The sequence below is a fragment of the Dipodomys ordii genome, unplaced genomic scaffold, assembly GCF_000151885.1.
Source record: "Dipodomys ordii isolate 6190 unplaced genomic scaffold, Dord_2.0 Scaffold52, whole genome shotgun sequence".
Classification (NCBI taxonomy): Eukaryota; Metazoa; Chordata; class Mammalia; order Rodentia; family Heteromyidae; genus Dipodomys; species Dipodomys ordii.
In genome coordinates this window covers 9811106-9831024 of record NW_012267268.1, presented here as the reverse complement: position 1 = coordinate 9831024, position 19919 = coordinate 9811106, and the positions used below count along the sequence as shown (strand labels likewise).

General features: G+C 38.3%; 1 protein-coding gene across 2 annotated transcripts in view; it reads right to left on the bottom strand.

Annotated features, from left to right (window-relative positions):
- The window catches only part of Cntnap5 (contactin associated protein-like 5), a 921488-nt gene that overhangs the window by 333911 nt on the left and 567658 nt on the right, over positions 1-19919 (bottom strand). For both annotated transcript variants that reach the window (XM_013020681.1, XM_013020682.1), the window contains exon 11: positions 13443-13549. In XM_013020681.1, coding sequence (XP_012876135.1) covers positions 13443-13549 — 107 coding nt within the window. The remainder of the gene's footprint in view (positions 1-13442; positions 13550-19919) is intronic.

Genomic DNA, 19919 nt, shown 5'->3' with positions numbered 1-19919 from the left:
TTCAGGATGATTTACAAGCTGGTTCAAGAACTATCATGGAGCTAAGATGAGGCTCTTCAAGAAATATGCTTCAAAATAAAACATTAGAGCCTCTGATCTTCCATTCAATCAAAACTGTGGAATTTCTCTACATGTTGGCTAAGAAAAAGCACACTAGATACCATGTGCTTTCATGCGATGCTGCCTTTATCTCTTCTCAGTGGAAATGACAATTCAGGACATGCTAACAAGTTGAAAATTGGAACTCTATTCTTTCAACATTCATTTGGCAGGACCAATATTCTAGACCTCTTGTTTCCAAAAAAGACAAAGTGTCTGACCTCATCCAGTGAGAGAAAACAGCACAGTTAATTAGTGTAAGCACTTGTGTATGCACAGGCCATATGAGAACAGGGTAATGTAGAATAGAGAGTAACCCAGAAGACAATCAGAAAGTACATTTCAGGCATAATAACTGTAAGGTCACAAGACTGGCATGTTTGAAACTATCCAGCATGAAAGATAACAAATAGTAGAGCAAAACTGCTATCACAGGCACACATAGAGGTCAGAATCATGCAGGGAAGCATCAGTTCTCAGTTAAAATAGAAAGGCTTTGTTTGTTAAACAATGGAGAATTAGTAGAGGATTTAAAACAGGGCTGTGATAAAACCAAAGTTACTTTTAGAAAGCAAATAGTAAGTATAAAAATCAACCATGTCACTTTATAACAGTAATGGGTCTTGCCTAGAGCATGATATAGGTCAGGAATCTTGGGAGGCATCTCCATATTCAGGTTTTTGTCCTATTTAGGTGTTGTAGCTAAATGTCCTTGAGCTCTTCATTCTACATTGTTCTGAGTCACATGCTTTTCCTCTGAATATTAGAAAAAAAATAAGTTTGGCCTTGTCCCTCATCAAGGTTGCCTTTGGAACACAATAATGTAAAAATATCAGAACCATAAGGAGGGATTATGAATACTCTTGTCAGTCAGATTTTATACTCAGTGATTCATGAATTTATCTCAATTGCAATAAGAGGCGGATTGTATTATTTTCCCCTTGAATACAGCATAGGTAAGGCTCAAATTGGCAGAATAACTTGCTGTAGGTCACAGTGCTATTGCATTACAGAGGTTTAATGTATAGAGAGACACTTTCTGAATTTTATTTCTAAACCACACAGTCAAAATATGTTTGTATTGTTGAAACTGAATACCCTGGGAAATTCTTTTATGATGATTTTAAGCAATGAAGTCAGTAATAGTTTAAAAAAACTTTTTTGACAAACTATATTGAGGGAAATCACAGTCTCTCATTGCTTATTATCCTTATTACTCTTTTAATTATACCAGTCCAAATGAAAACCCCAGGGATTTAATTCTATCAAACACTTTAAGGGTGACATGCAGTAACTTTGAATATCAGTACCCTTTTAACAAAAACCTTTTTGACCAATTTTACACTTAAAACATTATTTAAGTAATAGTATAAATGAACACTTGGTATTCTCTAAACCACAGAGAAGAGAGAGGCTGCATGTATTCTGTATTTTCAGGGGCTGGAACTTTAAAAAATGGTCAGGAGATAGGAAATGTATTATGTGATTACAGTATGTTGCACTCATTCTAACTCATAATGTAAGAGGGAGTCAAAAAGTCTTTGGTAAAAAAAAAACATTATTGTCTAAATTAGATTCTTGAGGAATCACGGGTAAAATTAAAGGAAGTGACTAGCCTTAGATCATTTGTGGAAGAGAAGATCTGAATTGTGCCTCCAACCTCACAGTGGGTTTCTTTCAGTGACAATGTAAAATATCTAGCAGGTTTTACTTAATGGTGATGTAGTGCCAAACTCTCCCTTCTGCTTGGTAATTTGCAGTGTAAAAGTATCACTACAAGCATAGGATTCAAGAGAATAGGAATGTAAATCATCAGACATCTTTTTCATGAAGAGTATTCATAAACTTCCATGAAACTAACTATCTTGATATGTAGGAGATAATTGAACATTAAACTGTCAAATTCTAAATAATGTGCTAGTAGTTATGTCTGCCATACATTCAAGCTTCATAATTGTATAAAAGAATTGGCTGCTATGATTTTAGAGCTGAACAATTGAGGCCAAAAGAAATGTTTTTTTTTTTTTTTACCCAGTATTGAAGTGCTATCCATAACTGATCTGCTAGTATCCAAAGTATATAGACAGATAGAAAGTATCTTTGTATACTGAGTTAAATATGTATGCATGTTCAGGATTATGTATTACTCATGGGACAAACTAGAGCTTTGTGTTTCTCTAGCAATTAGTCTTCTGTTGACTGAAGTAAATGTTCATTGTTCTTATTCAATGTTCGAAGTAAATATCAATGGTTCTCCAAAGAGAGGGAGCATCAACAATTAAATTATCTTCAGTTAAAGATCTCTTATATTTTGGGGATTTTTTTTGCTGCTTCCAGGAGTTGGAATTAATATAAATTTGTGGTTAGAATTCATATACTTTGCCAGTCCAAAGGAATTACCTGAAGTTAACTTCAATTAACCAAGGGTGGAAGAAGAGAGTAGGAGAGATAGAAAGAGGAAGTAAAGAACAGAATAGAACAAATTAGCATGTAGGAGATGATTGTGGGGAACTCTTAAGTGACTTAGATGTCTTCAAAGGGAAGCAAATCAATGCAAGGTGAATATATATCCTTTCCCTTCTCCCGCTCAAATAAGAAGTCTTCGCATGAGTTTGGTTTCTAAATTCTGCTGTGTTCCATCAAATATTTAGGTGTTCTTCCTTCCACTTAGAGATGTGTAATGTAAAAAGGAAGTGAATTCAAACCATCTGGAACTGAGTTCAAGCCCCACTTCCACCAGTCCTGTTACTTGAGGCATTTTAGCCATAAAAGAATGTTTGTATTTATTGATTGATTGTCTGGTGTGGTAGAATAAATACTGGTGAGAGGCCACTGAAGGAGCAGAGAGAAACAACACCTAAAATAAAGTCTGAGTAGGCTCCTTGTAGAAATTGACAGAGGAGTCTTTTGTGTGTGTGTGTGTGTGTGTGTGTGTGCATGTGTGTGTGTGTGTGCATGTGTGTGTGTGTGTGCATGTGTGTGTGTGTGTTCCCCTATACATTCCAGGACATGATAACAGCATCTAGAAGAAGGGATGGTGGTGGGAGGAAAATTTGCTGTGTGTAGTGATTTTTTTTTGCAGCCTTTATTTCTTGGTTCTGTAAATTCCTAAATCTGACCTGTTGGATATTTTTAATATTTTTACTACTTTGAATTTCCCTTGGCAGAGGATTCTAAAGAAAGGAATAAAGAAGTCTTTCTGGTCAAGAGATTTGAATACCTGGAAACCAAACTGTCTGAGAAAAATGACATAATCTAATCTGGTCATCTTTGCAAATGTGAGATTAGCTCAGAATATGCTAGAATAGGTAGTTGCCCCTCCTTGTCTATAGTTTTGCTTTGTGAGGCTGCAGTTACGATCAATATCAGTCTCAAAATATGGGCAATACTAGAGTTAAAATGTTACTAATTTTATTGTAGTAAATTGTTATAAATTATGTTACTTTGTTATACTGTGGCCAACTTCTTACTATACTAACTTATAAACTAATATTTATCATGCGTGTTGATGTACAGGTAAAAGCATGCTACATAAGCTTTCTATCCATATTATCTATCTATGGTTATATCAACCACAGGAAGGCTTGGAATTCAGTCTGTTGATAAAGGAAAACTGCTATACTATATATAAAGCACAAAGAGCACCAGAGCACTAATGCCCACTCCTTCCTCCACAAACTTACAACTTGAATTGTTCCACACATACTCTGTGCACACAATTATCTCGCATACTCCTTGGGATGCTTGCTCTTAGACATAGCTTCCTGGAGGCATAGAATTCCATTGTGTGTGTGTGTGTGTGTGTGTGTGTGTGTGTGTGTGTGTGTATCTCACATTTTCTTGATCTACTCATCTACTGAGGGGCATCTGGGTTGGTTCCATATCTTAGCTATGGTAAATAATGCTGAAATAAACATAGTTGTGGTGGTAGCTTTAGTATGGTCTTCATTGTGATCATTTGCATAAATGCTCAAAAGTGGGATTTCTGAGTCTTAGGGGAGCTCTATGTGGAGTCTTTTGAGGAACCTCCATACTGATTTCCAAAGTGGTTGAACAAGTTTACACTCCCACCAACAATACAGTAAGGTTCTCTTCTGGTCACATCCCCTCCAGCATCTAGTGATATCACTCCATTTGTTAAGAAATGAAAAGTCTTGGAAAAAATTATATTAAGTATAGTAAGCCAGGCCCAAAGAAACATAGGTCCTATGGTTTCCCTTATTTGCAATAATTAGTTTATATCTGGGACAAGCAGAAAAGGTCAAAAGCTATGTACATATGACCACATAAGATGATGTTAAGCGAAATGAACCCCAAGATAGGGACACAAGTGTTTTATTTTTTTTCTTTCTATTGTTCTGAAAGTTATTTATAATATGCCATGTGATTTTTTTGGTTTCTTTGTATGTTCCTCCCTGACTATATAACCCCTGTTTTCATTGTACTTGATGTTGGTGCCCTGCATCTTGTATATACAGTTCTCTAACTTGGGGAGGGGAAGGGAAAAAACAAAATGCTTAAACAGGGATACACGTTGACCCATTGTAACAATGATATGTACAAAACACTATGTTGAAAAATGAACTTTACAATTTTGGCAGGGAGAAGGGGAGAGGGGAGGGTGGAGTGTAGTTGTGGAGGTGGGAGAGAAGGGAGGGAAGGGGAACAACAAAGGAGGAGGTAACAATGCTTGGTAGGAAATGTACTCATTACTTCGATCATGTAACTGTAACCCCTCTGTACAGTATTTTTACAATAAAAACATTAAAAAATAAAACAATGCCATGGCATTAAAAAAAAAAAGAAATAGCTCCCTGGAAAATTTCTACCTACTCAAGTCTAACCCTTGTGAGCCAGTCAGTCCAATCACTCCCCTAAGTCTTTCAGGTCTATTTCAGTTATCTGGCCTCTATCTTTTTGGAGAATCCAGCTCCTTACATCTAGTCTTGGTGAATGTCCACTGTGCAGAAGTAGTTGAGAACCACTCTTGTGAGGTCTGAGGGGGAAGACAGGGAAATTCCTTGCATTGTTCACCACTTATAGTAAAACTCAGTTTCTTCCTTAGACCTTTACAATCTCAGTAGTAGACATTACATGACATGAATAACACTAATGATAATACAAAAGGCCATGATTAATGTCATTCAAAAAAGAAAAAGAAATAGGAAGCCAGGTGCAGTTGCTCATTCCTGTAATCCTAGCTACTGAGAAGGAGGTTGGAATACAGTTCAAATCCATCCTGAGCAGAAAAGTCCTAGAGACTCCAAATCCCAAATAACTAACAAAAAGCCTGGATACAGACATGACTTATGTGGTAGAGCACAGCCATGAGCAAGGAAACCATGAGCAAGGTATATGAGTTGAAAACTCATATACCTACAAAAATTAAACCCCATTGGTTAATTAAAAAAAAAACTCTCCCACTTTCTTCTCTCCCCCTGTTCTTCCTCTTCCTTCCCTCATTTCCCTCCAGCTTTTCCTCTTCTTCATCCTCTTCCTTCTTCTTCATCTTCCTCTGTTCCTTCTTAGAAGAAGGTTGAGAATAAGCAACTGGTAACATTATGAGGACAAGACTTTAAATTTCTCTATATTTTGATAGGAAAATCATAGAATTATTAATATACTCATTGGCCTAAGCTAAAAAAAATATGAGTGAGGCTTCTAAATAAATTCTTACAATGACAGTCTCCTGCCATCTCCAGACTTTCATTCCAACCCTCCAAATATCATCCACACAGAGGACAATTTAGCAACAGCAAAACTGAAGAAGTGTTGTTGCTCTTTGATGACTTTGATAACAAGACAACTTGAGATGCCTCCAATCAATACCTGCCTATCGGCTGTCCAAGGGGAAAAACACTCTATAGAGCAGGGGAGAGGAAGAAAGCTGACATTCTCTAGTAAAGATGAAAAATGAGCTGAGAGGTATTGTTAGGATGTCAGAAGCTATATACACTGTGAAAAGGGATTAGTAATGCCTGAGACGTGGTTAGAAGACCCTGGCCAGGTCTCCTGTGATTGTCATCAGACATAGATATTAAGAAAATCAAGTACAGTTTCACTCAATAAAGCTGCACAGAGCTAGCTGATAAGCAAGCAGTCCTATCAGTTAGTGGGCAAATCAATGGATAAAACTGGTGACAACACTGAAGTCTGTGTAATGTCAAAAAATGAATCAGGAGGTGAATCAACAATCTCTTTCTTGTCTTCCTTGTGCTCTTCCTCCTCCTTTTTCCTCTTCTTTGTTTTTATTGTATCAATACTGTGGCTTGTGCTTGGGACCTCTCTGCTCACCCTTGTCTTCTTCAGTCAAGGCTGGCAGACGACCACTCGAGCCACAGCTCCATATCTGGCTTATTGCTGGTTATAGGTAAGAGTCTCAAGAACTTTCCTACCCAGTCTGATTTAGAACATTTTCTGATCTTAGTCTCCTGTACAGCTAGTATAACATGCATGAGCTAGCAGTGCCCAAATAATGTCCATCTTCTCCTCTTTCTCCTCCTCCTTTCTCCTTCTATCATTAAGGCCACAATTACTGAAAGCAAGCATTATTGCCTTATACTTCAACCCATTTATACACAAAAGCTGAACACACAAAAATGGACCATAATTGTCCTAGTTGCTATTAATTCACCCTTTCTGGAAAGCATCAACTAACAACAAAAACATTAAAACAAGCCCTGAAGAGCTATAAATTCACAATTTCAGGATATTACCATTTTAATATTAAAAATACTAATACAATTTCATTTATTGTTTTCCTTTTGGATAACACCTTCAAGGAAATGTTCTCCAACATAATAAATATACTGTCATTTCCATAGGAAAGAATCCTTTAGGACTGTTTGCTTTTGATTTTTAATTATATTTAACTAGTTGTACAAAGAAGTTGTCATTCAAAAATTCAATTTATGAATAGAATGCATCTTGATCATTATTTCTTCATTATCATCCAACATTTATATCTACCCCAAACCTATAAGGTATATTAAATAGGTAGGCTTCATTAGGTAGCTGATGAATAGAACACCACGCTCTGTTCAGGCAGGAAAATAAGTTTATTTACTGAATTGCTGACCTTGCCATGCATGGTGGAGAGGTATGGCTGAAAAAGGAAGGGCGACCCACCCTGGGCCAGGACTTATCTAGGCCAGGGACAGCAAGAGGTATGGCCAGGTGGGGGAAAGGTGTGGCCACAATGGATCCAGATGTGACCTCAGGGCCTGGGACCCTCCTAAGGTCAGATAGGAGGCATGTGACCAGAGATGGCCCAGAATATGACCTAGCTGGAGGAGGAGGTGACTGATTCCAGGTGTGCCAGTTACCTAGGTAACAGATATTGAGTGGAGACTTAGCCAAGAGGTAGGGAGATGTCTGCACAGAGCCTGCATGGCCCCAGCAGATCTTACAAATCCTATGCTCAGTTTTTCTATTTTTTTTAAAATTTATTTTATTTTATTTGTGAACATACTGTACAGAGGGGTTACAATTACATGGGCAGGATAATGAGTACATTTCTTAACAAGCATTGCAGCCTCCTCCTTTGTTTATCCTTCACATCCCTTCCCAGCCTCCCCCCTCCTCCCCCAGTCCCAATCCTCATCCCCCCTCCCCGCACCCCCCCCCCAGACAGACATTGTAAAGCTCGTTATGGACATGACAACTTGTACTTCTCATTGTTGCAACAGGTGTTTAAGGATACAGGTGGACCAGTTTTTCTAATTTTATAGAATAGACATTAAATATTATGACTTAATTAATTTATGGGAAATCTGCAACAAGTCTCAAAAATATTCCATAGTGGTTTAGAAGGAGCATATATGAGAAGGGGAAAAACAAGTCGTTTAAGGATTCAGGTGGGCCCGTTGCAACAATGAGAAGTACAAGTTGTCATGTTGAAAACGAACTTTACAACTTTCGTGGGGGGAGGAAGGATTTGGGGGGGGGTGCGGGGGAAGGCTGGGAAGGGATGTGAAGGGTAAACAAAGGAGGAGGCTGCAATGCTTGATAAGAAATGTACTAATTATCTTGCCCATGTAATTGTAACCCCTCTGTACAGTATGTTCACAAAAAAAAAATACAGAAGGAAAAAAAAAGGAACATATATGAACCATTGTTTTTAAAGAAGATTCAAGCACCAAAGGAATTTCTCAAGGATTTTTTGTTAAAATTGCTACTTTACTTCAATCCATTCAACACTGTTTGAAAGAATGGGTGTGACTGTATTCTAACAAACCGTTCTTTGTGGCCAAGTATTAGAGCATATTACTACAATCACAGTGCTCAAGGGGCAGAGAAGATGTTCTTGAATTCCAGGTCATTCTGGGCTCTACTGTTTTAGTTTTCAGGCTAGTCTACTCTTTGGAACTCTGTCTCAAAATCAAATCAACAATAAAAAAACATCTCCTTGTTGCTTTAATTGGAAATAATAAAGGGTTTTTGTGGTGAAGATTGCAGTTCAAAGTCAGCCCAGGCAGAAAAATCCCTGAGACTCCATCTCCCAACTAACCTGCAGAGACAAGCTGGAAGCATGACTCAGGAGACTCTTTAATTAACCAGCAAACACTGGAAGTGGTACTGTAACTCAAAATGATAGAGCACAGAAATGCTCAGGGACAGTGCTCAAGACTTGAGTTCAAACCTCTGTGTACCAGGTGGGATGAGCTATCCCAGCAATGAGCACCTAGACCCCTGGGACTCAGCCAGTCTCGGGAACAAGGGATCATGGAGAGGAGTAAGAGGAAATGATGTCACATCTTCCATTTTGTGCCTGCCCTTTCAAAATTAACCAGAGCCAGGAGGTCAATAGAAATAAGAAGCCTGCCCAGCTCATGTCCATCCTTGTCTACCTTTTAACTGGACAGGAATTTACATTCTTGCATTTGTTACCTGGCACTATCCCCTACCTACTTGCTATATGTCAGAAGTAGCTAAGGACATTTTTACCAATTCCAGGACAGCTTGGAATGCAGGAGATAAGAGCTAGCCATTCTAGCCAAATCATCCAAATTTTAATTTTATGCTCCAAACCCTTCCTCTTACCATTTGTTTGCTCTCTAGTAATTTTTTTTTTTTTTTTTTTTGCCCAGCATCCCTGCCTTGTGAGACTTCTTCCAGAGTTAATTCAAGGACTACCACCAAAGGCCAGCTGAGCCTTCTCCCAGAGGAGACCACATCTCAGCCTTTTACTCCTAATGTGGACTCTCCTTACCAGCAGGAAGTAGCCAAAGAGAAACTTTGCCCTTTTACATAATTATCAGAAGGCTGGAATTTAACATCTGCCCTGGGCCCTGCAGGCCCTGTGCAGACACCTCCCTACCTCTAGGCTAAGTTTCCACCCAGCATCTGTTACCTAGGTAACTGGCCGACCTGGAAGCAGTCACCTGCTCTTCCTGCTAGGTCACATCCTGGACCACCTCTGTTCACATGCCTCCCATCTGACCTTAGGAGGGTCACAGACCCTGAGGTCACATCTGGATCCATTGTGGCCATACCTTTCCCCCACCTAGCCATACCTCTTGCTGTCCCTGGCCTAGATAAGTCTTGACCCCAAGGTGGCTCTCCCCTTTTCTGGCCATGCCTCTCCACTATGCAAGGTGGGGCAACAGTTTGGTAAACTTCTTTTCCTGCCTGAAAAAAAAAAAATCTAATGCTTACCAAATGTGGTGAATAAGAAGGACTGAGATCCAAAACCATCCAGGCCAGAAAAGTCTGTGAAACTCTCGTCTCCAATAAACCACCAGAAAACAGTTAATAACACTGTGGCTCAAGTGGTAGAGTGCTAGCCTTGAGCTAAAGAGCTGAAGGACAGCACCTAGGCCCAGAGTTCAAGCTCCAGGACTAAAAAAAAAAAAAAAAAGGAGAAGTCTAGCATTGAAAATGTTTTCTATCATTACTGTAAGTTTGACAATTATTACACAGGTTTTCCAATGTCTAACATATTAGGAACTATATGTAGGAAAACTAATTCATGGCAAGAAGAGTGCAAGAAAATAGAGTTTTCTTCTTGCCAAAGGCCAGTGGCTCACGCCTATAATCCTAGCTACTCAGGAGGCTGAGATCTGAGGATGAGGGTTCAAAGATAACCTGTGCAGAAAAGAGACTTTTATCTCTAATTAACCACCAGAAAACAGGAAGTGGCGCTGTGGCTTAAGTGGTAAAGTGCTCAACTTGAGCTGAGAGCTGTGGGACAGAGTCCAGGCCCAGAGTTCAAGCCTCAAAACCTACTAAAAAAAATAATAATAAATAAATAACAGAAGTTTTCTTCTTGAAATGTGCAGAACTGAACTGCACCTTATAACCAGGCAAGCAGGATCAGATAAGCATGGTCTCAACATCTCCATCCCCAGCTGTGCTGTGAGAAGAACCCCAGCAATCTGATAACACACCTCTGCCTTTAATCTAACAGACTCTGAAATCAAATTTCTGTCAGGATGTGACCAGAGTACAATTCAACCAACCAGCCCTAGAATGTGCCATCTTCACTATTGGGGGGTAGCTCTGGCTTTTGATAACTCATTTCATGGGAGCACACTTATTGAAGGCCTGAAGGATACATAAACTACTCACTTTACAAAGTGACTGCAAAGAAATGGTCTTCACTCAAATTGGTCAAGAGAGTCATTAGAGAGGGGACAGATTCTTGAACTGAATAAGTTCAAATATTCAATGTGAACTTGCCAAAATTACAGACAAACAAACACATCTGATTGGCTTTAGCTTGGTGGCTACAATGGAAGGTAGAACCACAGAGTTACAGCCTATAGCTTTGGAACTCAATAATTTTACAAAAAAAAAAAAAAAGGAAAAGGTGAAAGGTTTTTTTAATTTTTTTTAAAATTCAGGTTCTGTATGTTGAGTCTCCTTATCAGCTTTGACAGTGTTCCTTTAAAAATCAGCTCTTCTTCCACAGATTTTCAAGTTCACACTTTTTTAAACCTAAAAATATCCTATTTTTAGCCTGATGGATGGAGTAAATTAAAGGAGAACAGCATCTGTGAAGATGAACTCCTCAAAAAATTGTTAAATTACTTTTGGAGACAGTGAACAGAAAAATCGTTAAAGGTTATAGGAATGTTGTAATGTGATTTGGCTTATAGGTGGGTTTTGTTGACTTAAATCTTCAAGGTACTTTCTATTAGATACACCATCATCTTTGTTTCTCCTGAGCATCTTATAATAGCACTCACACAATCTGGGTAGTCTTGTGTGTATTCTGTTTTGTACATATACAATTTAATCTTGGATTCTCAGATATAACATCCTTGGAAATAGATTTAAAATATTTAGATTGACATTTCTTGTGTATTTTATTTAGATGTGCCAACAAGAATTCAACAAATTTTCCTCCTAGAATCTTTTAATACCACCTTTGATAGGTAAAATTATGCACTTACTAAGTCTAATAACCATATACATTTGAAATCCATTCTTTCACAGATCCCAGTATTCTCTTCACTTTTCCATAGTTTTAAATTGAAAATTTTAAATAACATATTTTATGAGACAGTCAAACAATGTTGTTGTTTTTTCCTTTCTTCAGGCAACTCACAGTGTTTCATCCCTGTCCCAGGTAAACAGTGAACTATTTCTGATTTGATCAGAGTTTCCCATGGGCATCATTGATAAACACCACACTAAGAGGCGGAGCAGAGACGTGGAGTACTGGAGAGGTTCTCAGACTGAGAACATCAGTATTTCTCATGCTACATCAGAGTCAGTATTGGGAACTTGGAAGGAAAACTCTGGGGCCTAGTAAGGGTGAAGAGATTGGAAAGATATCTCAACAGCACTCAGAAGGCTAAGAGGGCTGGGCTCTGGAAAGATCAAACAAAATCAAGGCAAGTCAGAGATTCATGTTTTCTACCCTAAGTGTGAGCTGTTTGGGCACCCAAACAAGACCTTAGCAATAAGATGCAAGTCTGTGTTTATTGCTTTCCTCCACTTTCTAAGATAAGGAAGTCAGTATCACTTGTATGCAAATTATGTCTCATGTTGTTTGTAACTGCAAAGATAGATTTCTACTCTAGTCTCTGCATGTACCTGTAGTCACTTCCCCTTTACTGAATTAAGTAAATAAGCTTGTTAATAGGAGTTCTGGGGTTCAGAAGCCAGTGAGCTCTGGATCCCCTGGGGCCCCTTTCTTATCCTCTCTTTCCTTTCTCAGTTCTTTGTCCAGGGTGTCCCATCCTCTTGCTTTTCCTGATTGAGGTTAGCCCAAAGTCAGACTTCAGTCCAGCCCAATCCCTTCTGTACACTGACAGTAGCAGAAAATAAGAAAAACTGGTGATAGCCTTACTGCTGTCTTCAAAACAGCAACAGGCCTTCACTTGCATGGTTCTCTGCCTTCCTAGTAGAGATTTTCCCATTCCTCATTCTCCCAAGCCAAGTTCAAATTTCACATTTTCCATGACCTATCTTACCCTTGTAGCCAGATACATCCTACAGAATCATTCTTAAACTTCACCTCTCAAGTTGATAACAACTGCTCTCTGCTTTATTGTATATTTTATTTGGTGATCCCAAAGAGAATGTTATAGGAATTAGCGTTTATGTTATCTTGCTATTGTTTTATTTGTCCCTCCATATTTTGTATACTGCAGCTTATTCATCCTCTGCTCTTTTCCCATTATCACCTTTATTATGAGTATCTCCTCATGTGGAGCTACTTGGCATTCAGGCATTCGACAGAAGTCTGTATGCTTTATATGTCTCTATTTGTCCCTTTTCCCCAAGTTCTCTCCTTTCTGTGTTTCTACTCCATCACAGTTCTACTGCATTATCAGGCCAAGCCTTCCACATGAAGGTTCCATGATGCTGAGGGTTGACAGGTAATAATCAGTCCTCATCACTAACGCTCAGGTTCTGTTTTGTCACATCCCTTGGTAATAAAGCACTTCATCTTCTGTTCAGTATATCACTGGGGCTTGAATCTGGCCAATGAGATGCGAGTACAAATAATGCTTAGAACTCTCAGGTAGAAGCTTGGACATTCTTCCTTGTGCTTCTACAAGCTACCTGCACTGACAATATTGAGATGATGGAATTTCTACTACCATAAAGAAGACAATGTGCAAGTCTCTCTTTCACCATGTGATGGGCATGTGACATGACTAGTTGTTACTGGGACCAGTGTGTGCCCATAACACCTGTTCTTTCCTCTTTTTCAATTTCATTTCCTATCTATCTTGTGGGTAGTCTACAAATGCCACAAGGATATGTTTGGTATCGTGGTATTATTCTATCCACTACAAAATTCTCTCAAATAATACCAGTTGAATGAATAAAATGTATCTTGATATTAACATTGGTATCCCCTGCAGACAAACCACATATCTACTCACAGTCATGGCAAGTGCCACCAGTGTAACCAGTGTCAGAACAGTTGCAGTAGAAGGTGGTCCAGGACTGGGAGCAGCGTCCTCCGTGTTCACAGTAGTTTGGCAAACACCTAACAGGACATAATGCAAAAACAAAATAAAGAAACCAAACCAGTTAAAATCAAGAAAAAACACCCTCCTTTCCAGCTACATGAATTGATACTGGAAATTAATCTGCTGCAATATTATATCTAAGCAGAATTAAATGACACGAAGCAAATGAAACTCTCTCAACATAAACACTACTCAGTAATAGGAGATGCAGAACTGAGATAAGCATGTGATTTGAAAATTCTAACATTGGGACAAATACTTGTTTCATGTATAGTTAAAAGGAAGAGGTTATAGTCTACAAAGTGCTTCATTTAGCATAGAAAAGATAAATATGTATTACAAGTTTATAATTTTGTTAAATATGTTTACATTTTTAAATGAGAGGGAAAGGGTCAGGTATCTGAGATTATGCTTAGTATGTATGTCTCTGATTGGGTGATGGACAGGAAACTATGTTAACCTGCATATGAACAACATAAAATTTGAAAAGATGATGCCTTCTCAAATGCAAAAAAAAATTTTCATTTTTTAAGTAACAATATCATTCTTAAAACATTTATTTAAACTGGCCAAAACCAAAGTATTCTGAAAAATATTTCCAACACACACAGTAAAAAATTCTGCAAATCTCATACAATTTGAACTAACAGTGACACCTACATGGTTTGATCTTAGAATGTTGTTTAAAATATGCAAACGTTGTATGCAAGTTACTGATATTCACAACAATGTTATTCATGGTGGGGTAGTGAGGCATGTGTCGAGTATTAGACTGCTGTGAAGGAAACATGCTGTGCACAGAATGAGTATGGATAATGTGAAGGAAAAAGATCAGAGCAGGTGGAGACTAGGTTAAGTGATAATTTGAGAAATAAAGCAAATTCCAAAAATGGTGGAATAAATATACATGAAAATTATTCAGGTTTAAGTGAAGGCTTTTCTTTTAGGTAGAAATTGTGGGATTTAGAATGCAGTCATAAAATTTTGCATATCCTGCAAAATTAGCAATATTGAGGGAAGTGGTTGGTTTGAGAGGAATGGAAAGGGGTGAAATTGATCAAGATGTGCTCATAAACTGTTTTGTTGATTGGCAATTCCTCTGTACAACTAGTTAAAGATAATAACAATATAAACAATAGCAATAAATCATGGACATTAGTCATACCTACATCTGACTCAAATCCAAGCTGAAACAGTATAGATAGTAAGATAGTATAGACAGTAAGATAGTCTGTACCTATTATAGTCACCATTCAAAACTACTGGCAAGTCTTCAATAAATGCATGTAAAATAAATAGTTAAAAGTAATGATAAATACTAGAATTGCTGAAAAGAAATCTTTACAATGAATCTGAAGGAGTAAAGAGAAAATACTTTCCCTAATTTATAAAAGGAAAGGTGCAAGTAATGAAGTTACCAGAGTGGTATATCACAATAAATGGGTTCATTGTGGAACCATGAAGAATCTGAGGCCAGCAAAAACTAAGATGATTTACTTTAAATGTCCTGGATAGGTAGGAAGCCCTCCAGCAATGATTGGTTCATAGCCCAGAAAAGTAATATTTCTGCATATGTTCACAAGTATTATTAGAAATTTTCTGCTCAGCACAGCAACATACAATTGTGCTGACAGAGCTTATGTTTGGAAAAAAGCTTGTTTATAAGTTCATGGTACCCAACCATGGCTTAAAGTGCAAGGAAAAGGAAAAAAAAGAGCTGGGGTATTTATTATGAAAATGGTTCACTGAAAGAAACTAAACAAGCCAAGAAATATGTTTGTAAGTAGTGGAAACCCAGTTCCACAGCTGCTCTGTCTCTTTGGATAAGTCTGACAGGAAAACACCGACATTTCTTTTGCATCTTGACTGACATGGGCTTACTTCTAAATACCTTGTACTGCCTATTTTCTCCTATTTCCTTTTCTAAGATGGCCAAACACTTGTCCATCCTGTCTGCATTCCCATTTACTCCACACATCTCTCTTTCTCTCACTCTGTCACACAAATGATGAGCAGTTAGTCAGTGACAGCGTTAGTGTTCTTGGGTTCCAGCAAAATGTACATTTCAGAATAGAGAGTTACCTGAGTACTGTTGGCTGACTCCTGCAAGCCTATCTATTCAGAAAGCTGAGAACAGAGGACCAAACTTTGAAGCCAGGCTGGGCAGAAAAGTCTGAAATATCCCAGCTCTAGTTAACCAGCACAATAAAAAAAAATGCCAGAAAAAATGTCAGGCTGGGAGCTTGGCTCATATAGTAGAGTACCACCTGTGAGCAAGCAAACCGAAAGAATGTAAGGCCCTGAGTTCCAGAACAGAAAGCTATGTAAGTTAGATGCTCATTGTGCATGCATGCATGTACACATACATATTTCTTTTAAGTTAGCCTCATTTTGGTGGCTGACATTGTAACAAACATATACAAAAAAGAATATCATACACTATGTTGAAAACAGACTTTGCAACTTGTGGGGAGAGGAAGGGAGGAGTTGGGGAGATGGGGAAGGAAGGGATAGTAGGGGAAAAACAAAGGAGGAGGTAATGATGCTGGATAGGAAATGGACTCATTACCTGACTCATGTAACTGTAACCCTATTTGTACACTATTTTTATAATAAAAAACATTTTTTAAAAAAAATGTCACAAAGTGCTACCATCATATTGTGAAGCATGGGGAGGACTTTTGTTTATGGTGAAATAAAAAGGACAGAAACAAACTTCTGGCTTTCCACATGGGGCAGAAGTGACAGGAAAAGAGAGTCCCGATGCTGGCTGCAGGTTTGTTTCCTGCTGTCCTCAAGACCTCATTGCACTCCTAACTCTTCCAAAGGCTGGTTGCTCAGGTCTGTGCTGGATTCTGTGAGATAAGCCAAGTTATTTCTAAGGTTGTCCTCCTTTCACACAAGCTAGCATGAGCTGTGATTTTGTTCCTTTTCATGAATATAACTTTGAACTTTTGTAAGACAGCATCCTACCAGTGCAAAAAGTAATGAAGACAAATACTTTTCTTAGACTATGCACATGAAGATCTTTAAAACTCAAGATTATTGAATATAGTTGAGCACATAGGGAGAGAGGCAGGGAAGAAGCTAAACATACCTCTAACAAGCCCCACACAAACCTGTATTGCCGTGCTAAGCAATTCAATTTACAGCTGAAAATATGGGCTAAAAATTTATTTGTCTCTGGTCACTGAAAGAACCAATGATGTATTTCTAGAAGAGAAAAAAGTACTTGGGTAAGGAAAAACATAATGTTCCTAAGTCGAGGAAAAGAAACGAATGAGACTTGACTTGAAGCTGGGTTTGATGCACATTCTAATAGGAAAAGCTCATGTGTAAAGTAGGCATTTGAAATAAAAGATTCATAATCCCAATTTGCTTATTTTAAAAGAGTGATTTTATGTGGGCAATTTGCATATTCTTTAACCAGTTTGTTTTAACTCTTGTTTTATTTTTTCTTTCTTCTCTCTACATGGCATGAACTGAACTATTTAAACATGAACCTAGGGAAATAATGGCAGAGTAGTACTAAATAGAGCAAAGTATGAGGTCCATCACAATCTCGGACATGGGGCTTTTAATTCAGATTTCAAGCAGACCACTCCAAACACATTTTAGTAATGTCTGGGTAGCTATGTCTTCCTTTAGAATGCAATATTTCAGCATAAATGTTGTCAGCTTTCTTGCATTGTCCAAGAACCCAGATAATCTAGCACAGTAATACGTCATAGCATGTACTGGGAAAACATGACAGACAGATCACCAACTGTTTGGCATCTCTATAAATGCAGAGTATGCAAGAATTTAAGACAGATGACTACAAGGGTTGAAAGAAAGGCAGAGGGGAATTAGAAGTGATGGAGAAAAGGCTATTTTTTTATAATTACATGAAGACTTATGATTTTTTTTCCAAATGAATAAAATTCTTCCAAAGAAGAATGATCATTGCTAAATGTAGCTGTGGGGAGTTTCATGCACATTGGTCCATTACCTTCAGCATAAGATCAGCATAGTTTAGCTTAAGAGGTTATGGTTTTAATAGTATGTTTGATTTGTGGTATATTCAGCTGTTCATAAGAAGTTCAAAAGAAAAGAATTTTCTTTAATGGCTGATGTACAGTGAAGGAAATATACCAAAGGCTGTTTTAAACACAGAAAAGGATTTTTAGAAATTGGATAAGCTAGAAGCCGAAACTTTTGAAAACTGAAGCCAGAATTCTGTTTCAACCTTGCTACCATGCAGGCTTGCAGCATAATACACACTTTCTTGAGTGTCATTGGGAAGAACAAAAGGATCCCCACCATTAGTTAGTTTTAATTTGGGGAGGTTCACAGCTGAAACATGAATTTTTTTGGCTTCTTTTAAAATTCCACTGCTGAGCACAGAGCAAACCTTATAATTTCATACTTGCAACATACACACTTATAGGTTGAATAGAGTCCCTTCTTCTGAATTTCAGACTTTTGTTCCAATTGCCTACTGCACAGCTCCACATATGTTTCTAGTCAATAATACAAGCTTTGTGTATCCAATGCTGACTTTTTAATCTCCTTACTGATCTTTTTGTCTGCCTATACCACCCATAATCTTCACTGTCAGAGATAATACCATCTTTATCCATGTTCAGGCCTCTAAAAATGAAGGTCTTTCTCTTCTTTCATAGCCTATATTGGAGATGAAAGCAAGTGTTGACAGCTCTGCCTTCACAATATATACTAGTTCAGATGACTTCTCATCTTCCCTGATGTGGCACTGGTTGTGAATCCCCAGCATCTCTCAAGTGAAAAACTGAAATTATCAGCTCACTTCTCTCCTAGCCTCGATCTTTGACCCCTCCAGTCAGTTCTCACTCAAGGAAGATTGCTATGTAAACCTAAAGAAGCTCTCTTTACTGTCCTCTCCCAATGGCTTCCTATTTTGTCTCAGGACAAAAAGCAACAACCTCAGAATAACCACCATTTCCTACCTATATACACTATATCTCGTTCACTTTCTGACCTTTTGTTCTTTACAATATCTCTTCCAGCCATATTGCTCCTCAAGCATAACATGAATGTTCCTTTGTCAGGGCCCAGAAAGCTTTCCCCCTGAGTGGCATTACGAGGGATATGGTAGAGTCTTTAGTAACTGAGGCTGAGGCAGAAGGGCCTTAGGTCAATGGTATGTGCTCCCAGAGTATACTTCTCTTAGATACCCCTGCATTCACCCTTGAGTTCTGTTGTTATAACTGAAGGAACTTTAAGAATGTGAGTTTAATAAATCCCTTTCCTTCATTTGTTTTGTGTGTCAGATATTTCATTGTGATAACAAAAATCTGACTAATGCATTCATGGACATACTCAAATGAGTAAACAGGGCAGTCACTCAATAAATGGCCATCAATGGAAAGAGTAAATGAGATTTTGTGGGGAATGACAGGCAGCGGAAGCTGAGCCCTCTAGTTAAGCCTCACACCAGTCCAGCCAGCTTCTACGTGGTTACTGCCATCTAGCTGCCCCTGGGCACACTAAGCCGTGTGGGAAGGAGGAAAGTCAAGAGAGCTCCATGTCTGTTCTCTTTCTAAGTTCTGAGGAGATTGTGGCACAAGGAAAGAAATCGTGTAAGTTATGTTTATATAGCTGTGGCCAGGATACTCAGGAGAAGCACTGAGAGGAAGAAAGGTTTGTTTTGGCTCATGGTTTCAGAGGATTCAGTCATGGTTGTTGGCCCTGTACATTTGATCTAAATGTCATGGCAGTGAGTAAAGGGGAGGAGGTTCTTCATCTCATGATAGGGAGGAAGCAGAAAAAGAAGGGGGCTAGAGACCAGACATAAAGTTTAATGGCACAAACCCTAGTGACTTGTTTCCAGCTGTTTAAGTGTTTGCACCACCCTAAATACTGCTAACAACTAAAGGCTAACTACTCAACTTATTATTCTGTGGGGGACAATTCCTGGTCAAACCACAACAGAGACCCTTTTGTGTTGCCAAAAGCATTGTGCTACTAAATAAGTTAAGGGAAAACGAAGAGGATAAATAAGATGGGTACCATGAACTGTTTCATTTTGTGTGTTTGTGTATGTGTGTGTGTGTGCATGTGTGTGTGACTGGATAGAGATAAGAGTGAAGGCTGCAATTCCTTATGATTACTCTGGCTGTGAGGCAGCACTAATAAGCTCTAGCAACTAACTTACCTAAGGATTTAGGAAGATAATTGTCCCCGAAGTTATTCAGATGCAGAACACTTTCACATACTTCAACTTAGAACCCTTTGGGGAATATATACACATACATATATGATACATGCATATAATCATTCATACATACATACATCATTCTTGGAGAAGTATGCCCATGATTTTGATTGATTGATTGATTGTGTGTGTGTGTGTGTGTGTGTGTGTGT